The 20,053-nt window shown below is 39.9% G+C and overlaps 1 protein-coding gene across 1 annotated transcript in view; it reads left to right on the forward strand.

Moving 5' to 3' along the window:
• The window catches only part of neo1a (neogenin 1a), a 119,984-nt gene that overhangs the window by 98,151 nt on the left and 1,780 nt on the right, over nt 1-20,053 (forward strand). Inside the window, exons 13-19 of the mRNA XM_037694457.1 lie at nt 5,796-5,934; nt 8,733-8,840; nt 9,366-9,560; nt 10,881-10,949; nt 11,595-11,730; nt 12,615-12,859; nt 17,870-18,157. Of these exons, the coding sequence (XP_037550385.1) occupies nt 5,796-5,934; nt 8,733-8,840; nt 9,366-9,560; nt 10,881-10,949; nt 11,595-11,730; nt 12,615-12,859; nt 17,870-18,157 (1,180 nt within the window). The remainder of the gene's footprint in view (nt 1-5,795; nt 5,935-8,732; nt 8,841-9,365; nt 9,561-10,880; nt 10,950-11,594; nt 11,731-12,614; nt 12,860-17,869; nt 18,158-20,053) is intronic.

The following is a 20,053-nucleotide window of genomic DNA, read 5'->3' on the forward strand; positions in this document are numbered from 1 at the left end:
GTCCTGAAGTTCCACTTTTTCTTTAATCGTCAGCATCGCTGGCGTTTCGGTTCGACACATGAAACGTTTAATGCACAGAACATTTAGGAGTCATCACACACTTGAAGTACAGTTGAAAAAGAGTGCAGGTAAAGAGAACAGACCGTCTTCTATGGAAACTGAGCCAGTCAGCGCCCGGGTTACTAAGTGCAACATTCTGTTTCTTAAAGAGACATGTCAGAATCAGAATGCCTTTATGTCCTGGCATGATTGACACTTTCTTGTGAATCTTACGTTTGTAAAGTTGAATTTTCTTTAAAAAAAAAAAACTTTTCCATGACATGAATTAAATTTTACGTTTGAAAGGCCAGTTCAGCAGTCATTTGCAAAAAACAGCAGCCGCAGGTGCTACAGTATTGACGTATGGGCAATGTAGTCCTTATGAGTGGTGATTACAGTGGAGTGGGGGCTGAATGAAAGAAAACTACAAAATGGCGGTGCCTGTCTAAATCATTATTATTTTTTGTCATTAACTTTTTCATAACCACATGAGAACAGTGATATTACTGTACAGTCCACAATCGAGTGTCTTGTACAGTATTTTTTGTCAGTTACTATGAACTGTACGTCCACAAAACCGCGATAGAGGGAGTCCGCTAATGTCAAACCGCGAAGTAGCGAGGGACTACTGTATTAGTTTATATTTGGAATGGTTTACTATAAAAAAACAGTGTTGCGTCTCTGCCAGATTTTTTGTTTTTATGATGCACCAAATCGTTTTTTGTTGTTCAGAAGTCTGTACTGGTGCAGGCATGCCAGTTCAGCACCTGCACCCTTCTAGTACAAAGCCATGCAGTTGTGGTTTAACATTGTCTTGCTGATATATGCAAGGACTCCTCTGCAAAAGTCATTGTGTGCTTATTTACATGCGTATTGCTGTGTGCCTCCTTACTGAGCTTTAATGTAAAAATAAAATGATCAAATCATGAAAACAATCTAATTTTGCTACCATTAACGTGGTACGTTTGTATTAAAATAACCAAATAAAAGAGTGTATGTGCTCGTTTTGTTTGTGCAGTTCTGGTTTCATGCGTGTGTGCAAACCTGTGACCAAGCAGAGCTCAAATAAAGGCCTGCGTCTACTGATAAATTATTCAACAAGGACAAGACAAACTGAGAGCCAGAAAAAAAAGGGGGGTGTAGATCTGACAATGCATTCCCCGTATAGCCAACTCATGGGACAGACGTGCACAATCAAACGAACACAGACACAAAATACACTAAAAGTCTCGCACAGGATGCTTCCATGAAGCTTTCTGTCAGCTGATGACGGCCTCTGTGCACGAGCTTCACCTGTCATTTAGCTAGCTGAAAGGATTTATCTTTTATTTATTGTCTTTCAGAGAAACATTAAAGCTGTTAGAGGACGTACGCAACAAATTCTCTAATGTGAGCGGAGCCTTTTGATTTAATCCTCACATTGTGGTTGTAATTAAAGATGTGCTCAGACTCATTAAGTTTCTGTTCCTTGGATGAAATGAATTAAAAGCCTCTGTGCTTTGGAAACTTGCTCTTGTACACAGGCTTGTTTTAAATGTGAGAATAGCTGTTTTACAGCTGCATTAGCAGAAACGCCTTCACCCCACTGCCTCTTTTGGACCGAGTCTAACCCGACAGCCTTGTGCATTATTGAGGGGATGACTGCTCTTAAACTGGCTGCGTGTTGCTAAAGAGAAGAGTGGTTTCCTGTCCTACCCTACTGCCCTCTGCTTGACAGCCCCCAGTGGAGAGCTGCACTTTAGTCATTGCAAAGCGACATCACAGGCGAACCTGATTCTCCCACTAGTCTTGTTTTTTTAGGCCGATTCAAGGAGGCTGCATAGATCCTGATTTTAAGTACAGCTGCCGTGCAGTTTTGTTCTATATTGCTGTGGTTTTCCAGCAGATTTGTTAAATCTAGACATTTTGCATGTTTCATAGGGTGCATTCACACCAGCCCTGTTTAGTCCACTTTAATCGAAATCTAGTCCGTTTGCCTAGAAAGTCTGGTTCGTTTGAGGAGGTGTCGATGCGCAATTAAACTCTGGTGTGGACCAAAAAAGTGAACTCTGGTCCACCTAAATATCTAGGTCTCAATTCGGTTGAAGTGAATTCTGGAGCGGTTTGAATGCAGTGTGAATGAAAGTGGACCAGAGACCGCACCAAAAGCAGAAAGTGGACTACAGCGCATTCTGGCAGGGCATTCTGGGTAAATACAACCAAAACAAACGTGCATTTCTTACCTCATACTAGGACTGGGCCATATCATATCATTCATGATAATACCGGTAAAAAAAGCTTGCTCGGGCAAAAAAGTGATATCATGATATGCTCATTTCATGACGTAATACGTCAGGGCGTCCCACCCCTTTAACAGAACCGAGCGCGCCGAACGACCATACCGAACTGCGCACCCCCCCTCCACCTGTCGGTACTGGTGTGATGCTAATTAGCTGCGCGCAATACTAGCTAGCTAAAAAGCTAAAAACAAACAACGCATGGCTCAGCTGTGTCTCCATCCAGCTCTAAACTGCAGGTACAGACAGCTCAACTGTCTCTCTCTCCCCCCGCTCTAAGCTGCCACTCGTCTTTTTTTTTTACTCCCCACCCTGGTCTGGGCTGCCGGTGCGGGCTGCGTCTCCCCCTTTCTAAGTCTTCTAATGGCCAGTCATATCTTCTAAGCTGCTCGTGCAAACACGCACAGGTCTGTCTCTTGAGTTCCACCGTCCATGGACCAAGAACAGAGTCAGGTGATCAGAGACAGAGCATCAGAGAAATGAATCATTCCTGCAGGAACAGAGGAAGAAGAAACTCCACAAGCTTCAGGGTCAGCTGATCACCTTGTTACAAGTTCTGGAAGTTATAGCTCATTTAAAGACAACATATATTTTGTTGTAAGTTACATTTATGCTCAACAGATCTTAAGCTTTCATTTTATTTAGTTATTTTGGGAAACCACCTGCACTTTAGTTTTTTTGGTGGATTTATTGATCTATATTTTGTGCAGACTTTTTCAATCTAAATAACAGAAGGATAATTTTTATTTTTATACTTGGAGACTGAATACTTTACTAAATAAAGTAATTTCAGTAAAATTACCCCTTGTTTTTTAAAATTTTATGTAACACTGCAAAACAACATGTTAAGCTAATTTTGTCAAATAAATAACTATGATTTCTGTTTGTTTGTTTTTTTATATCGCGAAATGTATCGTTATCGTCAGAATGCTCTGAAATATCACAATATTATTTTTGAGCCATATCGCCCACCCCTACCTCATACAGAGCCGTCTCAGCTGCCTTGTGTGAAAAACGACATTCTCCATGGTCTTCCTCATCTTCCGCTCATGCTGAATCCATTGTTGAAAAATGTTTGTTTGTCACATGAGCCATAGACCAAACAGAAATCCTAAAACCGCAAAAATTTGCCGCCACTCCGTTTTTGTTTTTTATTTCCAGAAGTAAGTTGCGCTCAGTGTCTTCTTCAGAGGTTTTTGTGTCATTTCCTTCAGTAGTTCTTGGTGCAGCGCCACCACAGGTGAGTGGGGGAACAGGTTGGCTCATTGACTCAGTGTAGTGTGAATGTGAACCGCACCAGCTGAAAATGTAAACAAATGTTCTGAATATTGGTCCCCAATAGAACCAAGTCTACTGGACCATCAGGTGTGAAAACGACCATAGACAGGCCGCAGCTTGTGGTCTTTAACAGCATTCCACCGTAGTTTGTGTTTTAGTCCACACGTGCTGATGATGCAGCAAAACAGAGGCATTATTTTAGAGTTTGAAGATGTATTGTTTGTTATTGATGGGCGACATTAAATCATAGTTGCATGAAAGTGAAATGCGTAAAATTCTGGTTATTTTTTCTAAGCTCAAGTAGTCTTGCTAGTACAAATCTTTATATATATATATACATATATATATATATATATATATATATATATATATTTGTCTAGATTCATTATTTGTCATATTTTATGCTAAACTCTATGTAATTTGGTTGTAAATTGTTGCCGAGACTTTGTGTGCACATATGTGCCTGTTAGCGAAACATCCTATGAACCATCAGACAGATTCCAATAAAACTCTCACAAAGTAATTACTTGATATACCTCTTCAAATGATCATTTTTCGAGTCAACTCAATTCAAAATGGCCGTCATATTTAATCAACCTTAACAAACACTAAAACGGGTGTAACTCTGTCAGATTTATAGGCACTAAGCTAAACTTTGTATTAACTGACTATATGAGGCTTGTCAAAAGCAAGTAGCTAGTGTAACGATGGTTATTTTCTTTAAATGACTGAGAATCCAGATACTGTTTCTTCACAGTTTATTTGCTCTCCTGCAGAAGACAGTAAACCAAACACATCATTTGTCTTCTGTGTCCTGCACTTCTGGCTCCCTCACATTGCATGGTGACAAAGTGAGCCGTACAGTGTTCAGTGTTTACATTCAGGAGATTAAAACAAAACAATTAATATTATCTTCTAAAAATTAAATGAAAACAGTACATTACAAGTGTAGCAGTGCACATAATATTTAACAGTAGTATTTAACATGACTAATAAAAGAAGGCAATAAAACAAACACATCATTTGTCTTGTGTGTGTCTTGCTCCTACACATGCAGAAATAAATGTTACTGTGGCATGGCAGCAAACATCTGCAGAGCCATTACAGTCATCAACCACAAGAGGGCGCACTAAACTGAAAATGGCGCCAAACTTGCTTACAGTTGAGACAATAAAAGGTCTATAAAAACTTTGGTTTTTCGGTCAAAATGAAAAATAAAAGCCACAATAACAGTGTGAACTTGATATCAACCAACATACCAAAATATGTATAACTTAAATAGCTACATTTCTGCAGACAAAGAAAAACAAAGCCACCAACACCCCTCACATTGCATGGTGGCAAAGTGAGGGAGAGGATGCTGCCAGAACGAAATGACATAATTTCCACCTTTTGACACATTTCACAATAAAAGACAATAAGATAAAATTCACAAACATATTATTAACACAGTAAACAACAACTTCAGAGTGCATTTTCAACTCCGTTACACTAATAACTTGTTGGAATCAACGATGTCTGACGTTAACTAAATACATCGTGAACCGCTGGATAGAGGTAATGAAATGTGCAGAAAGTAGTCATCGTGCATGTGTGTTTGCACAACTGCTTACGTTTAGACGTCAGTCCAGTTTAAGATTGTAAAGATGTTTTATTCTTGTGGCTGATTAAACTCACAACAAAACTAAGTACATTTTCCCCGGAGGAACAGAGTAGAAAGGCTGGAGGTTCTTGCAGATGTTTGCAGCAGCTCAGACCAAGTTGGGCAACACAGAAAATGGCCTTCAGGGACACCGTAGTGGTGGTGTAGAGCTTGATGGAGGTCAAACTTGAAGCAGAAAGACGCTGGACTCACTGAACATGAGCTAAATGTCCAGCTCTGAGGCTGCTGGTGGTGAAGACCACTTAAACTGGTCCCACTGAGGGGTCTCTTGTCCAGTGTCCTGTTTAAAGGAACTGACACACCTGTGATCGTCTCCAGATGGACTGATGTGTAGCAGCTGCTCTGACGTCGCCTGTCAACTCTGAGATGATTTTTATTTATTTTATTCTTTGTTCAAAATCAGGTCTCTCTTGTAAATGAGTCGCTGAGGCTCAATTAGACTAACGTGTATAAATAAAGGTTGAATGAACATTTACTATCACACAACGTAGAATGATCATTAAGTTTATTCCGCATGTGTTTTGCTTTTCTCTCCTCAGATGGCCAACTCCACCACTCTGAGCCACGTGGTGTCGGGTCTGAAGCCCAACACGCAGTACGAGTTCTCCGTCATGGTGACCAAAGGTCGCCGCTTCAGCACGTGGAGCATGACGGCCGTGGGCACCACCCTGGAGACCAGTAAACACCACAAACACACAGCACACAGCCCGCTCTGCTCAAACACTCACTGTTAGCATAGATCTAGAGGGAGAAACACCTGCAGGGTGACAGGCCTCCGGCTGGTCGGGGATGATGGTCAGCTCTTTGTAGACCAAGCTGAGAGGAATGAAGCTGTTACTTCACAACGTGTGGGAACTGGACCAGACATCTGCAGCAAAGATGGTGATTTCACGTTTCAGCTCTGCTCTGGAGAAAAATGGAAGAGCTGCACTTCAGCTTAAAATACACAGGCCACCTGAGTAGTAGTAATAATAATAAAAATAATGTTTTCGTCATTAGTTTCCATTTTCGCACATTTGATTTGCAAACCCATGATCAGGCGTCTCAATCTGAGGAACAATAAAGAACCAAACATGACTCAGTCGTTAGTTTGGGCTTCAAAAAATGACCAGTTATATAGTCAAACCCTGAAATTCACGGGTGGTTTACATTCTTAGAGCACCAGTGAAGTGTAAAAACAAAAAGTAAATCTCTGAAGAGGTTAAAAGAAAAAGGCCTATAAATGCCTTTTTATATATAATCTAAACCTAAATATGCTCCCAAACACATATTTTCTTTGGTATAAGAAGGGTAAATACAAGTAATAGTTTAATGCTGTAATAATTGAATAAAAAGTTACAATTTCAGTCACATGTTGTATACTAACCAGTAATAATATTGATTGGGGGTGATGTTGATGCATTAGCTGTGCACTTGATGCCATAGTGGCACACTACTTTGTTATAAGAACTACACCATCTTGGGGGTCTGAGTTGGTGTAGATGTAGGGCAGCCGTCCTGGGACCAGAGAGTCGCAGTTCGACTCCCCAGCTATTCTCACATGTCGTGGTGTCCTTGAGCAAGACACCTAATCCCCAATTGTTCCCTAGGCGCTTACATAGCTGCCACTGCTCCACCCGGGTGTGTCTCAGGTGTGATGGGTTAAATGCAGAGAACTGATTTCATCATTGTATGGACGTCATTGTATATAGCACTTACTTACTGAACCAGATCCAGTGGTTCATCGTTCTCCTGGAGTGCTTTAAACTTCTTTTGGCTCTTCATTTCCACACGCCTTAAAGGTGCATGGTGTTTGGGTGGGGTTGTAGGGCTTTAATGACGCTTCTCTGGACTCAGGCTCCCTGTCTGGACCCTGGACTGCAGCTAGAGCTGTGTCCTGCCCGTCTTCTCTCATTTTTAGCCATCCAGAGAAACTCTGAGCTTTTGATTTGATCTAGAGCACGGGTGTCCAAAGTGAGGCCTGCGGGCCATTTGCGGCCCTTGGGGTGACGTTGTGTGGCCCACACCTGCAGTTTAAGAATGGTCTCATTTTGGCCATTAGGCTTAAGAGGTCGATGCAGACTTTCTGCAGATTAGTTGGTAATTATTTTATATATAATGTTTAGGTTCAACAGCAAAACTGATGAAAAACAATCTTCTCAAAATGAGCAATAAAATACAAATCTTTGGCTATAATCACTTTATTTTCACTTCGTGGTACAAATCACCGAAAACCTTTACTGATTTCTACCAGAAAGGAGAATTTTGGATAATGATTCATAAAACTTGGCTAAATATTGCAGTTGATAAAATAATCAAGAGGGAAACTGGACATTTTAAATGAATATAGCGTGGTATCATCTACATACGAGTTGATCAACTTTATCAAACCTTCTATGAATCTGTTGTAGCGACTGACAGCTGGATGATTTTTCAGAACTTCTACCAGCCTTTTGGTTCGTCCATGGTCCAAAAGGCTGATCGACCCCAATGTTTTGGATCTACAACAATTTAAAACTCTTTATCCACCAAAATTTGTAAACTTTTGTCCTTTCTACAAAACATTCTTCACGTTGTTGAGTTACTGTAAATTCACATTTTTGTAGCCCATAAGTCGCTTCTTCTGGATAGTTTTGGCACAAATATGAAAATGTTTGGACACCCCTGATCTAGAGGCTTCTGGACAAATGATACTGATTGCCTGTTTAGAGCAAAAGCTGATTCAACTGAACGCAAAACATTTTAAGAAGAACAAATTTAAAAAACACAGGAACGCAGCAGATCTCTTGACATGGCCACACGCAGTAATCTGTTGTGATGCAGGAATGCTGGACTGTATCGACTGTAGGGTACAGGGCACACGTCACTGTATTATAATTTATATGGAAATTTTGCTGAAATTACATTTTTATAAAACAAATTATTATTTATATAGCATGAAACACATTTAAAATAGTTATGTTGCCACAGAAAAGCCATAGAAAAAGTCGTTAAACATAGAAAAAGTCGTTAAAAGTCGTTTGAGTTTTCGTTAAACTAAAACATACATTTTAAAGATTACTTCCTGTGTTCTTATGGAAATTATAAGTATTTATTGAGGAAACGTACATCTGTCTTTACCTTAATAATAAAATATGTAAGCTAGAACATGTTCATATTTTCTACGTAAAGAATATTTGCTGATTCAGCACATGCTAAACTGAGCCTTAAAGCTTTTAAAGAACTGATTTCCTTCAGTGGTAGAGGCATATTACGCTCTAACAACAGTGGAATAAACAGTTTTCATTTCAGCCCAGCCGGGGGTTTTGTCGAAGAAGCGTGTAGTGGGTAATATGTGCAAAGTCATTCATACACAAATACCAGCAAATGCAAGTAATGAGCTGAAAAGTCCACCATGTACAGTATGTACCGATACACAGAGCAGAGGGTTTTATTCACACTGATAAAGTTATTCTTGTTTGGGAAAACAATAATTTGCTTTTTCATCTTCTTCACAGTTCCCAGCTCACCCCCTAAAGATGTGACCGTAGTGAGCAAAGAGAACAAGCCTCGCACCATCATTGTGAACTGGCAGCCTCCCTCTGAAGCCAACGGGAAGATCACTGGTGAGTCTGACAGATTCATCGTGGATTTACCATCACAGCCTCACAGATGGGTTGGATATTTATTTTGACCATTAAAACCACAACCGAAAACAGGATGTACGGCACAAGTGAATAAGAGCTTTTTGTTGTTGTTGTTGTTGTTGTACAACTATTTATAAAAAGAACACACTTTGTTACAATTATTATCCTAAAATTTCAAAGCCGACTGCAAATAAAGTCACAAATAAAAACAAGTTTTAATTATTGTATTTTTGGACAAATGTGTTAGATTTTATTTTAGTTTTTTTTTTTTTACGTCATATCAATAAAAAATGATTTTAACATCACAAACAAGCGTGTTTATCCTTTTTAAGATACAAAACTTTAAATTTGAATAGTTTCGTATTAAAAAAATGGAATTGGAAATTGGACATTTAGAACAGGTTTGAGCAAATGGTCTTAAAACTAGTTTTTAAAACTAACACTTCGATCTTATATTGCTATAATAAGTATAAAATACTAACTTCAGATTTTTTTGTTTTTTAGGTTATATTATTTACTACAGTACAGACGTCAACGCAGTGGTTCATGACTGGGTTATTGAGCCGGTGGTGGGGAACCGGCTCACACACCAGATCCAGGATCTGACTCTGGACACCACCTACTACTTCAAGATCCAGGCCCGGAACTCAAAGGGCATGGGCCCCATGTCGGAGGCCGTGCAGTTCCGCACGCCCAAGAGTAAGTCTTCATTGTTTGATTTGGTCTCGTTTTCTGCATCTTAAAGTAGACGATGGATGTTAACACGATGCATCTCCAGGGCTTTGCTTTGCCTGACATGAAAAATGTTCTTTTATTGCAACACTTTGGATCCTTCAGATAATTAGCCTGATACATTTTCATCTCGCAAAACCTCATCTTCATGACTTCTTAAGAACATCTCAGATCTCAGACACATCTCTTCAAGAATGTTTTTTCCATTCATTTTTATCAGAGCAATGGATGTGATTATGGTCTGGAGACAGAGACATGGACAAAAAGACAGGAGACAGAACTGGAAGTGGCAGAAATGAAGATGTTGAGGTTCTTCTTATAGGAGTGACAAGGATGGATGATTAGGAATGAGATCATCAGAGGTGCAGCACAGGTTGAACAACTGGGAGATAAAGTTAGAGAGACCAGACTGAGATGGTTTGGACATGTCCAGAGGAGGGACAGTGGTTTGGACATGTCCAGAGGAGGGACAGTGGGTATACTGGTAGAAGGATGTTAGAAATGCAGCTGCCAGGAAAAAGACAAAGAGGAGATCTATGGATGCAGTTAGAGACATGGAGGTAGTTGGAGTGAGGACATAGATGGAGGAGGAGGACTCGCTGTGGAGACCCCTGAAGAGGGAAAAGCCGAAAGAAGAAGAATAATAGATGTGATTGACTCATTTGCCCTTAAAGGCTGTTGTAACTAAATTTAGGAAATAAAACAAAAACGTTAAGGATAAATTAGAATGCACATGCAGCTTGTTTTATTAGTTTAAAATATTTAATAGGTTTTTTTTTTATATATTGGATGTTTTGTTGTATGTTTTTGTGAAAAATGTGAAATCGCAGTTTTATTGTGACGTAATTATTTCCGTGTCGATGCTTTGCCACCAATACCAGCTCGACTCCGCAGCACATTCTGTTCAGCAGCTGTTTGACTTAGCCACACATTTGAACTCATTTCTCTAGTGTTGCCTCCTCTTCCTCCCCACAGTCCCCATCTTTATTTCGCTGTCCCTCGCTGCTCTTCTCAGCTAACCTTTTTCATTTTCTTTTTTGCTCTTTATCGTCTCTTCCTCCCTGCTCTCCTTTGGCCTGTTAAGCTGAGCCTGACAAAATGGCTAACGACCAAGGTAAACTCCCTCCTCTCACTTCGCACCTCGTGTGCCTCTGTTTTTCTGGGCTGATGACGAGTTACACTGCACTGCATGCTGGCAAAATGCATTTGTGCCTGTAGCATTTTTAGACTTTTGTGTTCTCGCAGAGAAGGATTTAAAATCTTTATTTTTTTTCTTCATTTTTCCAGCCTCAAATCTTCTACCGAAGGCAGGACTTCCAGGCAGCCAACATCCACACGACCCTGGGACTCCTCTAGGTAAGAATATAAACCCACCCTCCGATTCCTGTTCAGCGCACACGCTCCCAAGAGATGACAAAAACTACAGTCCAGATATGAATTACCGTATTTTTCGGATTATAAGGCGCATTAAGCGAATAAAAACAGTCAGATAAGTCAAACTTTATTCAACTGATTCACATTAACTCTCAACATTGTTCAGCTGTTATACATAAAATCGGTTTGAGGTCAGTAAGCACAACCAGAATTAATATATAAGGCTCACTGTCAATTTTTAAGAAAATTAAAGGATTTTAAGTGTGCCTTATAATCCGAAAAATACTGTATGTTCACCCAGCCTTTGGTTTTCTTGGATTTATCACATCCTGGATGGCTGAGAATCTAAACCAGCAGTTTTGATACATTTCCAAACCTTTATTTTAGACGCAGAAAAATTGTATAACATTGCTAAAAAATTATTACACTGACACAAATGCATGCAAATTAATTGAACAATAGATGTGTGAAACTGACCTGCCATGATTGTACCTAACAGTTTTATGAATGTTTTTTTAAGTTCACCCTGAACATTAAAATTGACTTGACTCTTTCCGGTTGATGACTCTTCAGTGATAATAAAGTTGTCTTAATGAATGCATCTAATCCACTCTCTGTCTTCTTGAGGTAAAACAGGTGTCGGGAGTGGTGAGAATCACATCCTGGTCATTGTTGTCATTATCTCAGTGGGAGCCTTTACCACCATAGTCGTGGTAGTGGGTGCCTTCCTGTGCACACGTCGCACCACCTCCCACCAGAAAAAGTAAGATATGCACTAAATATTGTACCTCTCTTGCCCTGATTGGTTCTTAGAGCTTCTGGCGTATGTTCAACTCATTGTGTTCATGTCAGCTTATTCATAAAACATTTAAAAACAAGATAAACAAACATGCTGTGCAATAAATTGGATCAAAATGGTAGTGTTGAATTGAACCAGTAAAAAGAGACGTCTTCAATTATCAGTTGTGCTGCAGTGATGATTTCTCAATCTTGTTGGAAGATAGTTGTTTGTTTTGTGCCACTTGCAAATGATTTGGTTTAAGTCATTTTAAATTCTTCCACATTTTGATCTTATTTGAACTGTCCAATAAAGTCTACACCAGTTATTTTGATATTTTATAAATAAATAAATGGATGGATGGATGGATGGTGGTTATCATGTGATAAGACTAAGATATATAATATATTATATACTAATTTGTATACATATATATATATATATATATATATATATGCTATATTATATACATATATATATATATATATATGCTATATTATATACATATATTAAATGATAATATAATATATTATCATATACAGTAACAGTGATGGATGGATGGATGGATAGAAGAAGATACATTTATGTATATCAAATAAAATTTTATTTAAATAAACTCAAAAAGCTTTATCTGAAGGGAAAACAGGACATGTCCCAAGACGGACCCTTGAGGAACTCCACATGTAAGCAGGGCCTCATCTGAAGAGTAGTTATGTATCTGAATTGAGAAACTTCTGTCTGTTAAAAATTATTCAAGCTACTGTCCAGCAGAACTTGTCCTCAGCTCCAGCTCTGCTCTTTCCTGTGTTTCTGTCTCGTACACTGTCCACTGTCTCTCTAGATGAAGGTGTCTCTGCTTTCTCTTGCAGAAAACGGGCTGCCTCAAAGTCCACAAATGGATCCCACAAATACAAGGGCAATTCCAAGGACCTGAAGCCACCTGATCTTTGGATTCATCATGAAAGGCTGGAACTGAAACCTATGGACAAGTCACCAGAGCCCAACACTGTCATGACAGAGACGCCCATCCCACGCAGCTCACAGGACATCACGCCGGCCGACAGCAGCCTGGAGAGCAACCCCCACCTGCAGCAGAGACGCAACTCCTACCGTGGTCAGTTGTTTTTCCAGAGGGATGACCTAAAACTTGATGTTTTGGAAAGTAAATCTAAGTGAAATGTCACCCTCACTGCCTGAGCGCACATATATAATAACACTGAGCATAAAGTCTGGGGTTTGGCTGGCAGACAGGAAATAGGATTTTGAGAGCCTGACCGTGGAAGGAGTTTATTATTTTGTCAGGAAATTGATTAACAACCTGAAGGTTTCCTTCCAGGACTCTGTCTGCTGGAGTCCTGAAGATTTTAAGATGCTTACTTTTGTCATGTGTCTGTGACTTTCATGCAAAACATTTCATGCTTTTCATATTTCAGTGCTCATTACAGATCACGGTGCTGCAAACGCACATATCAGTGTCACAGCTACACGCAAGTACAACACCCGTTCTGAAAACGTTGGCACTTTGTATAAACGTAAATAAAACCAAATGCAAGAATTTGCTAATCTCATAAACCGATATGTTTCACAATGAAACTTAGTATAAACATGTCAAAGATTGTTTTATTCTTAGAAAGATTTAAGAAAATTTGATGACAGCAACATGTCTCCAAAAAGACAAGGTAGGTCCATGTTTACCACCGTGAAGCGTCCCCTCCTTTTTAAACAACAGTACCGTAATATGTAATGACGGAGACAACCAGCAGCCGGGGTTTTGGAGGGGAATGTTGTCCCATCCTTGACTGATGTAAGCTGTTCTAGTCGTGGATCTTCTTTGCTGGAGCTTTTAGTTTTTTAATGTGCCAAATGTTTTCAGAGGTCTGGACTTGAGGCCAGTTCAGCACACAGACTCTTCTAATACAAACCATGCTGTTGTAATGGATGCAGTTTACCAGTGATTTGCTGAAATATGCAAGGCTTTCCCTGAAAAATACATTTTCTGGATAGAAGTATTCTAAAACTGGTATATACTTTTCTGCATTAATGTTGCCTTTCCAGATGTGTAAACTATACGTGCCTGAGTTACTAATGCATGCCCATACCATGAGAGAGGCAGCGCACTGAGTGCTGATAACAGGCTGGATGGTTCCACTTGGCTTTAATACAGAGGTTGTGAAGTTCATGGTTTATCTCTGACAATAGAACAGTTTTCCACTTTGTCCCAGTCCATTTTAAAGGAGCTTTGGCCCAAAGAAGACAGTCTGGATGGTGTTTACATATGACTTTGTCTTTGCATGATAGAGCTTTAACAATCTTTTATGGATGTCACGTTGAACTGTGGTTACAGGCAATGATTTGTGGAAGTGTTCCTGAGCCTGTGATGTCCAGAGTAGAACCAGACCAGTTTTTAATGCAGCGGCCCCTGTAGGCCCAAAGATCACCAGCATGCAATACTGACTCTAAGCCTAGTCCTTTCAGCACAAAGCATTCTCTAGATTCTTGGTCTTTTGATGATAATGTACTGTAAATAGTGAGATACGTAGTCAAACTTAATCTTAGTCTTAGAAATTGTTCCACTATTTTTGGATGAAGTTTTTCACAAGCTGGTGAACCTCTGCCCATCTTCACTTCTGAGTGATTCAGCCTCTGAAATTCTCTTTTTTTCCTCTCCGCATTCCTCGTACTGACCTGTTGCCATTTAACCTCATTAATGCTCCTTCAGCGGTTTCTTATACCACTCACCTTTGCAGGCATTGTTGCCCTGCCCCCACTGTTTTGAGATGTGTTGCTGCCATTAAATTTTAAAATACCTTTAAAAAAGCACTTAGTATAAACAATTTGTATATGTATGTATATATATATATATATATATATATATATATATATATATATATATATACATATAGATTATTATTCAATCATTTGATATGTTAGCTAAGCTCTATTGTGAATAAAAAAATGAGTTTATGAGATTTCCAAGTCATTGCATTCAGTGTTTTGTTTTTTGTTTGTTTTTTTATACAATGTCCCTTTTTTAATTGGGTTTAATTGTACAACACACTTAATCTAAATATTAATATTTGACACACCCACAAAAAAAAAACACTGAGGATTTTGAAATGCAAATAACAGTAATATCTGAATAGTTTCAGACAAAGATGGATCATTCACATTAGGCTGGTTTCCACCGTACTTTTTAGGCCACGAATCAGAAGACAGCATGTCCACACTAGCAGGCCGGCGAGGGATGAGGCCTAAAATGATGATGCCTTTTGACGCACAGCCGCCTCAGCGTAAGTGTGTGTGTATGAAAGTGTGTGTGAACTTGTCATAATCTACACATAGTGAGAACTAATTAAGTAAAACACATAGAAATCAAAGTACAGAACTCCCGTTTCGTGCTTCTCATAAAATATTTGATTTGTTTTGTGGGTTTGTTGCTTTCTGAACGCGGCGACAACCAGAGTGATCATGTCATCATAATTTAGTTTCATTCATTGTAAGTTTGTCGCTGCTCCATCCTGTTTGTGTTTACGTATGCATGTCCATTTCCATCCGCAGCTGTGATTAGTGCTCACCCCATCCATTCCCTCGATAACCATCACCACCATTATCACATGGGCAGCCTGGTATCACCGACACGCAGCTACCTCTACCACCAGGGCAGCGGGTATCCACGCTCGCACGCCTGCGCCGTGCCCGTCTCCCATCTAGACAGGGTGGACTCCACAGGTGAGACCCTGCGAGCTCCTGGACAGCAGGAGGGACACTCAGGAGGACCGGGCGTGCCTTATAGCTTGTCATGTCGCTCATTGATTTCTATTTTCTATTCATTCACACGCAGCTGCCACCATCCTGCAACATTCATCTTTTAGTTCTCCATAACGTTAAAGTTGCATCTTATGTGTCTTTAAAATTTACTTTTTATAATCTTTTTTTTTTTATGCATACACAACTTTAGAAACATTTCCAGCACAAAGGTAAAGTCAGCTAAATGGTTGACTAAAGAAAGAGTAATGTCGGTTTTTGTTGGTTCCTAATTCTGTCATTTGAGTGCCTATTGATTCAGAATGGTTGAGCTTTTTTCAGACTTCTCTTTTTTATTTTAGTATGAAAGTGTATTTTATAGTACATTTGGTTAATACTGTGCAGTAAAAAAGGTTTTAAGCTTTCTTCAGAGTTAAATAGGGCATATTGGTGTGCATTAAAGCAGTTGATTATTAGCATCTTGATCATTTTGCTACCAGAAAGTGAACGTATTTGGACAAGAAAATGAAGCAAAGGCAAGTATCTAAAATTGTATATGTATAAATATAATATTTTTGACTTTACAAGTAGTCCCTCGATTATGGCGGGACTTATGTTCCGGACACCCCCGTAATAAGTGAAAAACCACCAAGTATAAACGTTGTATTTATTGTAGTATTTATATATTTTAAGGCTTTATAAACCCTTCCCACACTCTTGCAATGTTCTAAACTCTTCAACCTACGTAATTTTAACAACATACATATATGTACTGTACAGTAGCTACTGCAAAATTTTATACGGTACTCACCAGCCTTGGTCCAGTTCTGATCGGCTCTCTGCAGCCGTTGAGCACCAGACACTTTTAGAGAGAGCCGGACCTTCGGAGAGCCAACACAAAACCACACAATGGTCCCGATAAGAGTCTAAATAATCCAGAGGGATCCATTGACAAAAGTCCGGGTGAGCTCCAAAGAAAGCACCAGGCCTCCAAGCAACGCCTCCCGACTTGGAGCCCGGCAAGCAGCACTCAGATTGACCAATGAGGCTGGAAGTAGTTCTGGTCCGGCTCTGATCTGGTTCTGATGGACTCTCTGCATCCACTGAGCGCCAAAGTCACTATGAATAAGGACTGAACTTTTTAGTCAGGTTCAGATCGGAACAAAACTTTCCCTCCATTTCAGCAGAAAGTAGCGTCCGGAAGCACTGTTGGCTTCTGGGTAATGTAGTCCTTTTGGACTGGCATTACAGTATAGGCTTATTCAAAGAAAACTACAAAATGGTGGCGCCTGTCCGAAGTAATTTTTTTTGTTGTTCACTTTTTAACTTCCCAGTCATATGAGTAATATTAAAGTTGGCAATCGTTGAAAAGCCTGCGAAGTAGTGAGGGACTACTGTACTGTGTGGGTTCAATCACTAGATATCCTTTAAGCCAGTACTGTGTAAAGTTTTGGATCTAACTTAAATGAACATCAACAGTTTTGTTTTAAAGGCACTTAATTCTAAGTTTATCTCTTAAGGTTTACATTTCTTCAAAATCGGATCTTAACTGTGGGTCCAAAAACGTATTTTTACCTTCCTAACTTTAAATAAAGATCCACTTTTTATGTAGCTTTAACGAAAATATATTTACAATAGTCAGGTTTTTATCTTAATCGTGTGTTGCTTAACAGGATTTTAAGATGTCAGTGGCTGATGTGTTCCTAGTAGAAACCTAAAATTTAAAGCCTCATTCAGAGCTACTTGTAAATGTCACAGAAGTTAAAATAATTAAAAATAAATAAATAAACCAACCACGATCAGAATTCCAGATTATGTAAAGATTATGAATTCACAGTTATGAAAACGACAGGTTTGTTGTTTTCCTAGGATTCATATAATCTGAATTTAAGCCGTAAATATGGACACTAATCTGCATGTGAAAGCACGTTAACTGAAGAATACAAAGTACATCTGTTTTTTTTTTTTGTTGAATTGGATGGAAAACGCCATTTCTATTAGCGCAGAGAAGCTTCAACGGACTGATATATTATGAAAAACATCTATTATTCATCGTCCTTTTTCAGCCTTTTAGTTTGGATAATGTAGAGTTCACGATGATGTGTTTATACTGCCAATTCTTTTACAAGTCACACCCATTAAACAGCACAGCGAACTACATAAAACTTTAATTTATTCCGATTTTAGAAGCAGCAACAAATGAATAATGTAAGATGTTTCTAGTAAGTTAATTATCAAATTTGTTGACATCCTAGAGATCTACTGAATCGTTTTCTGGCCAAGCGTTTCAGCAATCTTGAGGAAAATCTATGTGCACATCACAAACTTGATGCACGAGGATTCAAATGATCGTTTGTCTGCTCCCTCCCTCCTCCTGCAGAGTCTGTGAGGAACACGCCCTGCTCAGAGCCCCTTCCTCCTCCCACCGCCTCCTCCCAGGTCTCCTGCCCTTCCGAGATCCTGGCCGACCCCGAGGGCAGCTACCACGGCTCCACCACCACCGAGGAGGAGCCCAGCTACTCCAGCAACCTACCCCCCCACCGCTCGGCCCACCCGCACGCCCACGCCCACCCACTCAAGAGCTTCGCCGTACCTGCCATCCCAGCTCTCAGCCACCCGTCATACGACTCCCCCGCCCTGCCCAGCACCCCCCTGCTCGCTCAGAGCGGTGAGCGCTCCCGTCCAACACACACAGTTACACCGACGAGGCGGCGCAGAACCAAACAGGCTGCTGGCGCTCGTTGGTTTCCCTCCGAGTCCTCCTTGTGATCTGAATGTATATATTCTTGGTGTATTTATTTAGGTTTAGCATGATTTATGACTCGCAGTAAGAAATTAATCATTTTATCAAAGTAAAAACACGTGCTGTAAATGATTTTCATTTCACCTTTATTTAACCACTATGAACACTAAGAACTGGTTCTTGTTTACAGAGCTGGCCTGGCAGCACCAACAGGTACTTGTAGGGTCAAGGGAAGGGAAACCATACAGTTAGACAAAACAATAAATTACAGAAGGCAGTAACAAGCAAGGAAAACACAAATTACCGTATTTTCCAGCGTATACGTCACAGTTTTTTGCATTCATTCAACCTTTATTTAGACAGGTAAGTCCCACTGAGCCTCGAGGACTCGTTTGCTTAGATTTGTCAGTCCTGCGACTTATACGCTGAAGCGACTTGTATTTTTTCCATATTCATAACTCCATTTTTGACTGACACTTTTAAAAATTATTATTATTATTATTATTGTTATTATTATTATGTTCATTCATACTGACAATGAACCAGAGTAAATGTTACAATTTGCAGCCGCTAGAGGCACGAGAGGGCCCTCTAGGCTTTGGACACCTAGCGGTAGGTGTATATGTTGTTCCTGTACCGCTACACCTGCCGCCCCCCCATCAAACATTGAACGTTAAAGGTATTACACGGGTAGAATGTTTTTTTCAATAATGCTGCATTTTGCAGCCAATGAAGATCAATTTCTATACAGATAACCAAGTCTTGCTTTAAATGTTGTTGCACTTACAGATTTGAGTTTATTTGTTGCAAGACTAACTTCACTGAGGTATGGTCTCGCTCGGCTGCAGCTGATAGAGACTAACTGTGAAAGACATCTATGAGGGAGTCTCCAAACTGTTGCGAAGCATTTGCAGGGTTTCTAATTTCCTTCCGTAAATCTCAGGAACATGTTGAGAATATTTCCATGACAAATTGTGTTGATTTTTGTTTAAACATTTAGAATTACTGTGGATGTGTCCAACCCTTCTCTACTTAGGTTTCGTGCATCACAAAGTGTAAAAATGGTGAGAGAACTTTGTGAAGTGCTGGCAACCTATGAAACTATATTGTGACTGATCAGAGACAATAATGAGAGTCAGATGTTAGGGCACCACCTTCAGCTGGTCAGCTTGAGGTTCCTGATCCAGCAGCTTCTACACTTCTCTGAGTCCATATCACTTATTGTTTGATGGCCGTCATGTCACTGTAATGCGATTTCACACAAAATGTATTCCTCATAATTTAGTTCTCACCTCGTCTCCGTCCCTGCAGGCCAGTGAAGGCTTTATTCATAGATCACCACTTCATAAAACAAGTCATCTCAGGGTGCTGAATGTAAACAAGTCAATAAGATCCAGTCGAGCTCAGTACTAACATAAATCTAGTCCAGTCAGATTCTGATCCAGTTACACAATCAGGTCTCAGGTCTATCAGGTCTCTCTTGTAAATGAGTCCTCGAGGCTCAGTGGGATTTACCTGTCTAAATAAAGGTTGAATGAATGAATTCATTTCTCTATGTCACTGCACTGAATCTTGACTTTGGTCTAGTTCTCTATCTTGGTTGCGAACAATGAGGTGGGTGTACACAGAGAACAAAGACGTCCTTTTAACTGAAGGAAGCCTCCAACAGAAACCTGCGTACAGCGTAGAGACAGAAGGACGTAGGACGTCCCAAAACAGTCGTCAGCATCACTACAGGGAGATCCTGGGGTCACCTGATCCAGCTCAGACTGACGGATGGATGGATGGATGGATGGATGGATGGATGGATGGATGGATGGA

This window comes from Nematolebias whitei, chromosome 2 (genome assembly GCF_014905685.2).
Source record: "Nematolebias whitei isolate Nwh7 chromosome 2, NemWhi1, whole genome shotgun sequence".
Lineage (NCBI taxonomy): Eukaryota > Metazoa > Chordata > Actinopteri > Cyprinodontiformes > Rivulidae > Nematolebias > Nematolebias whitei.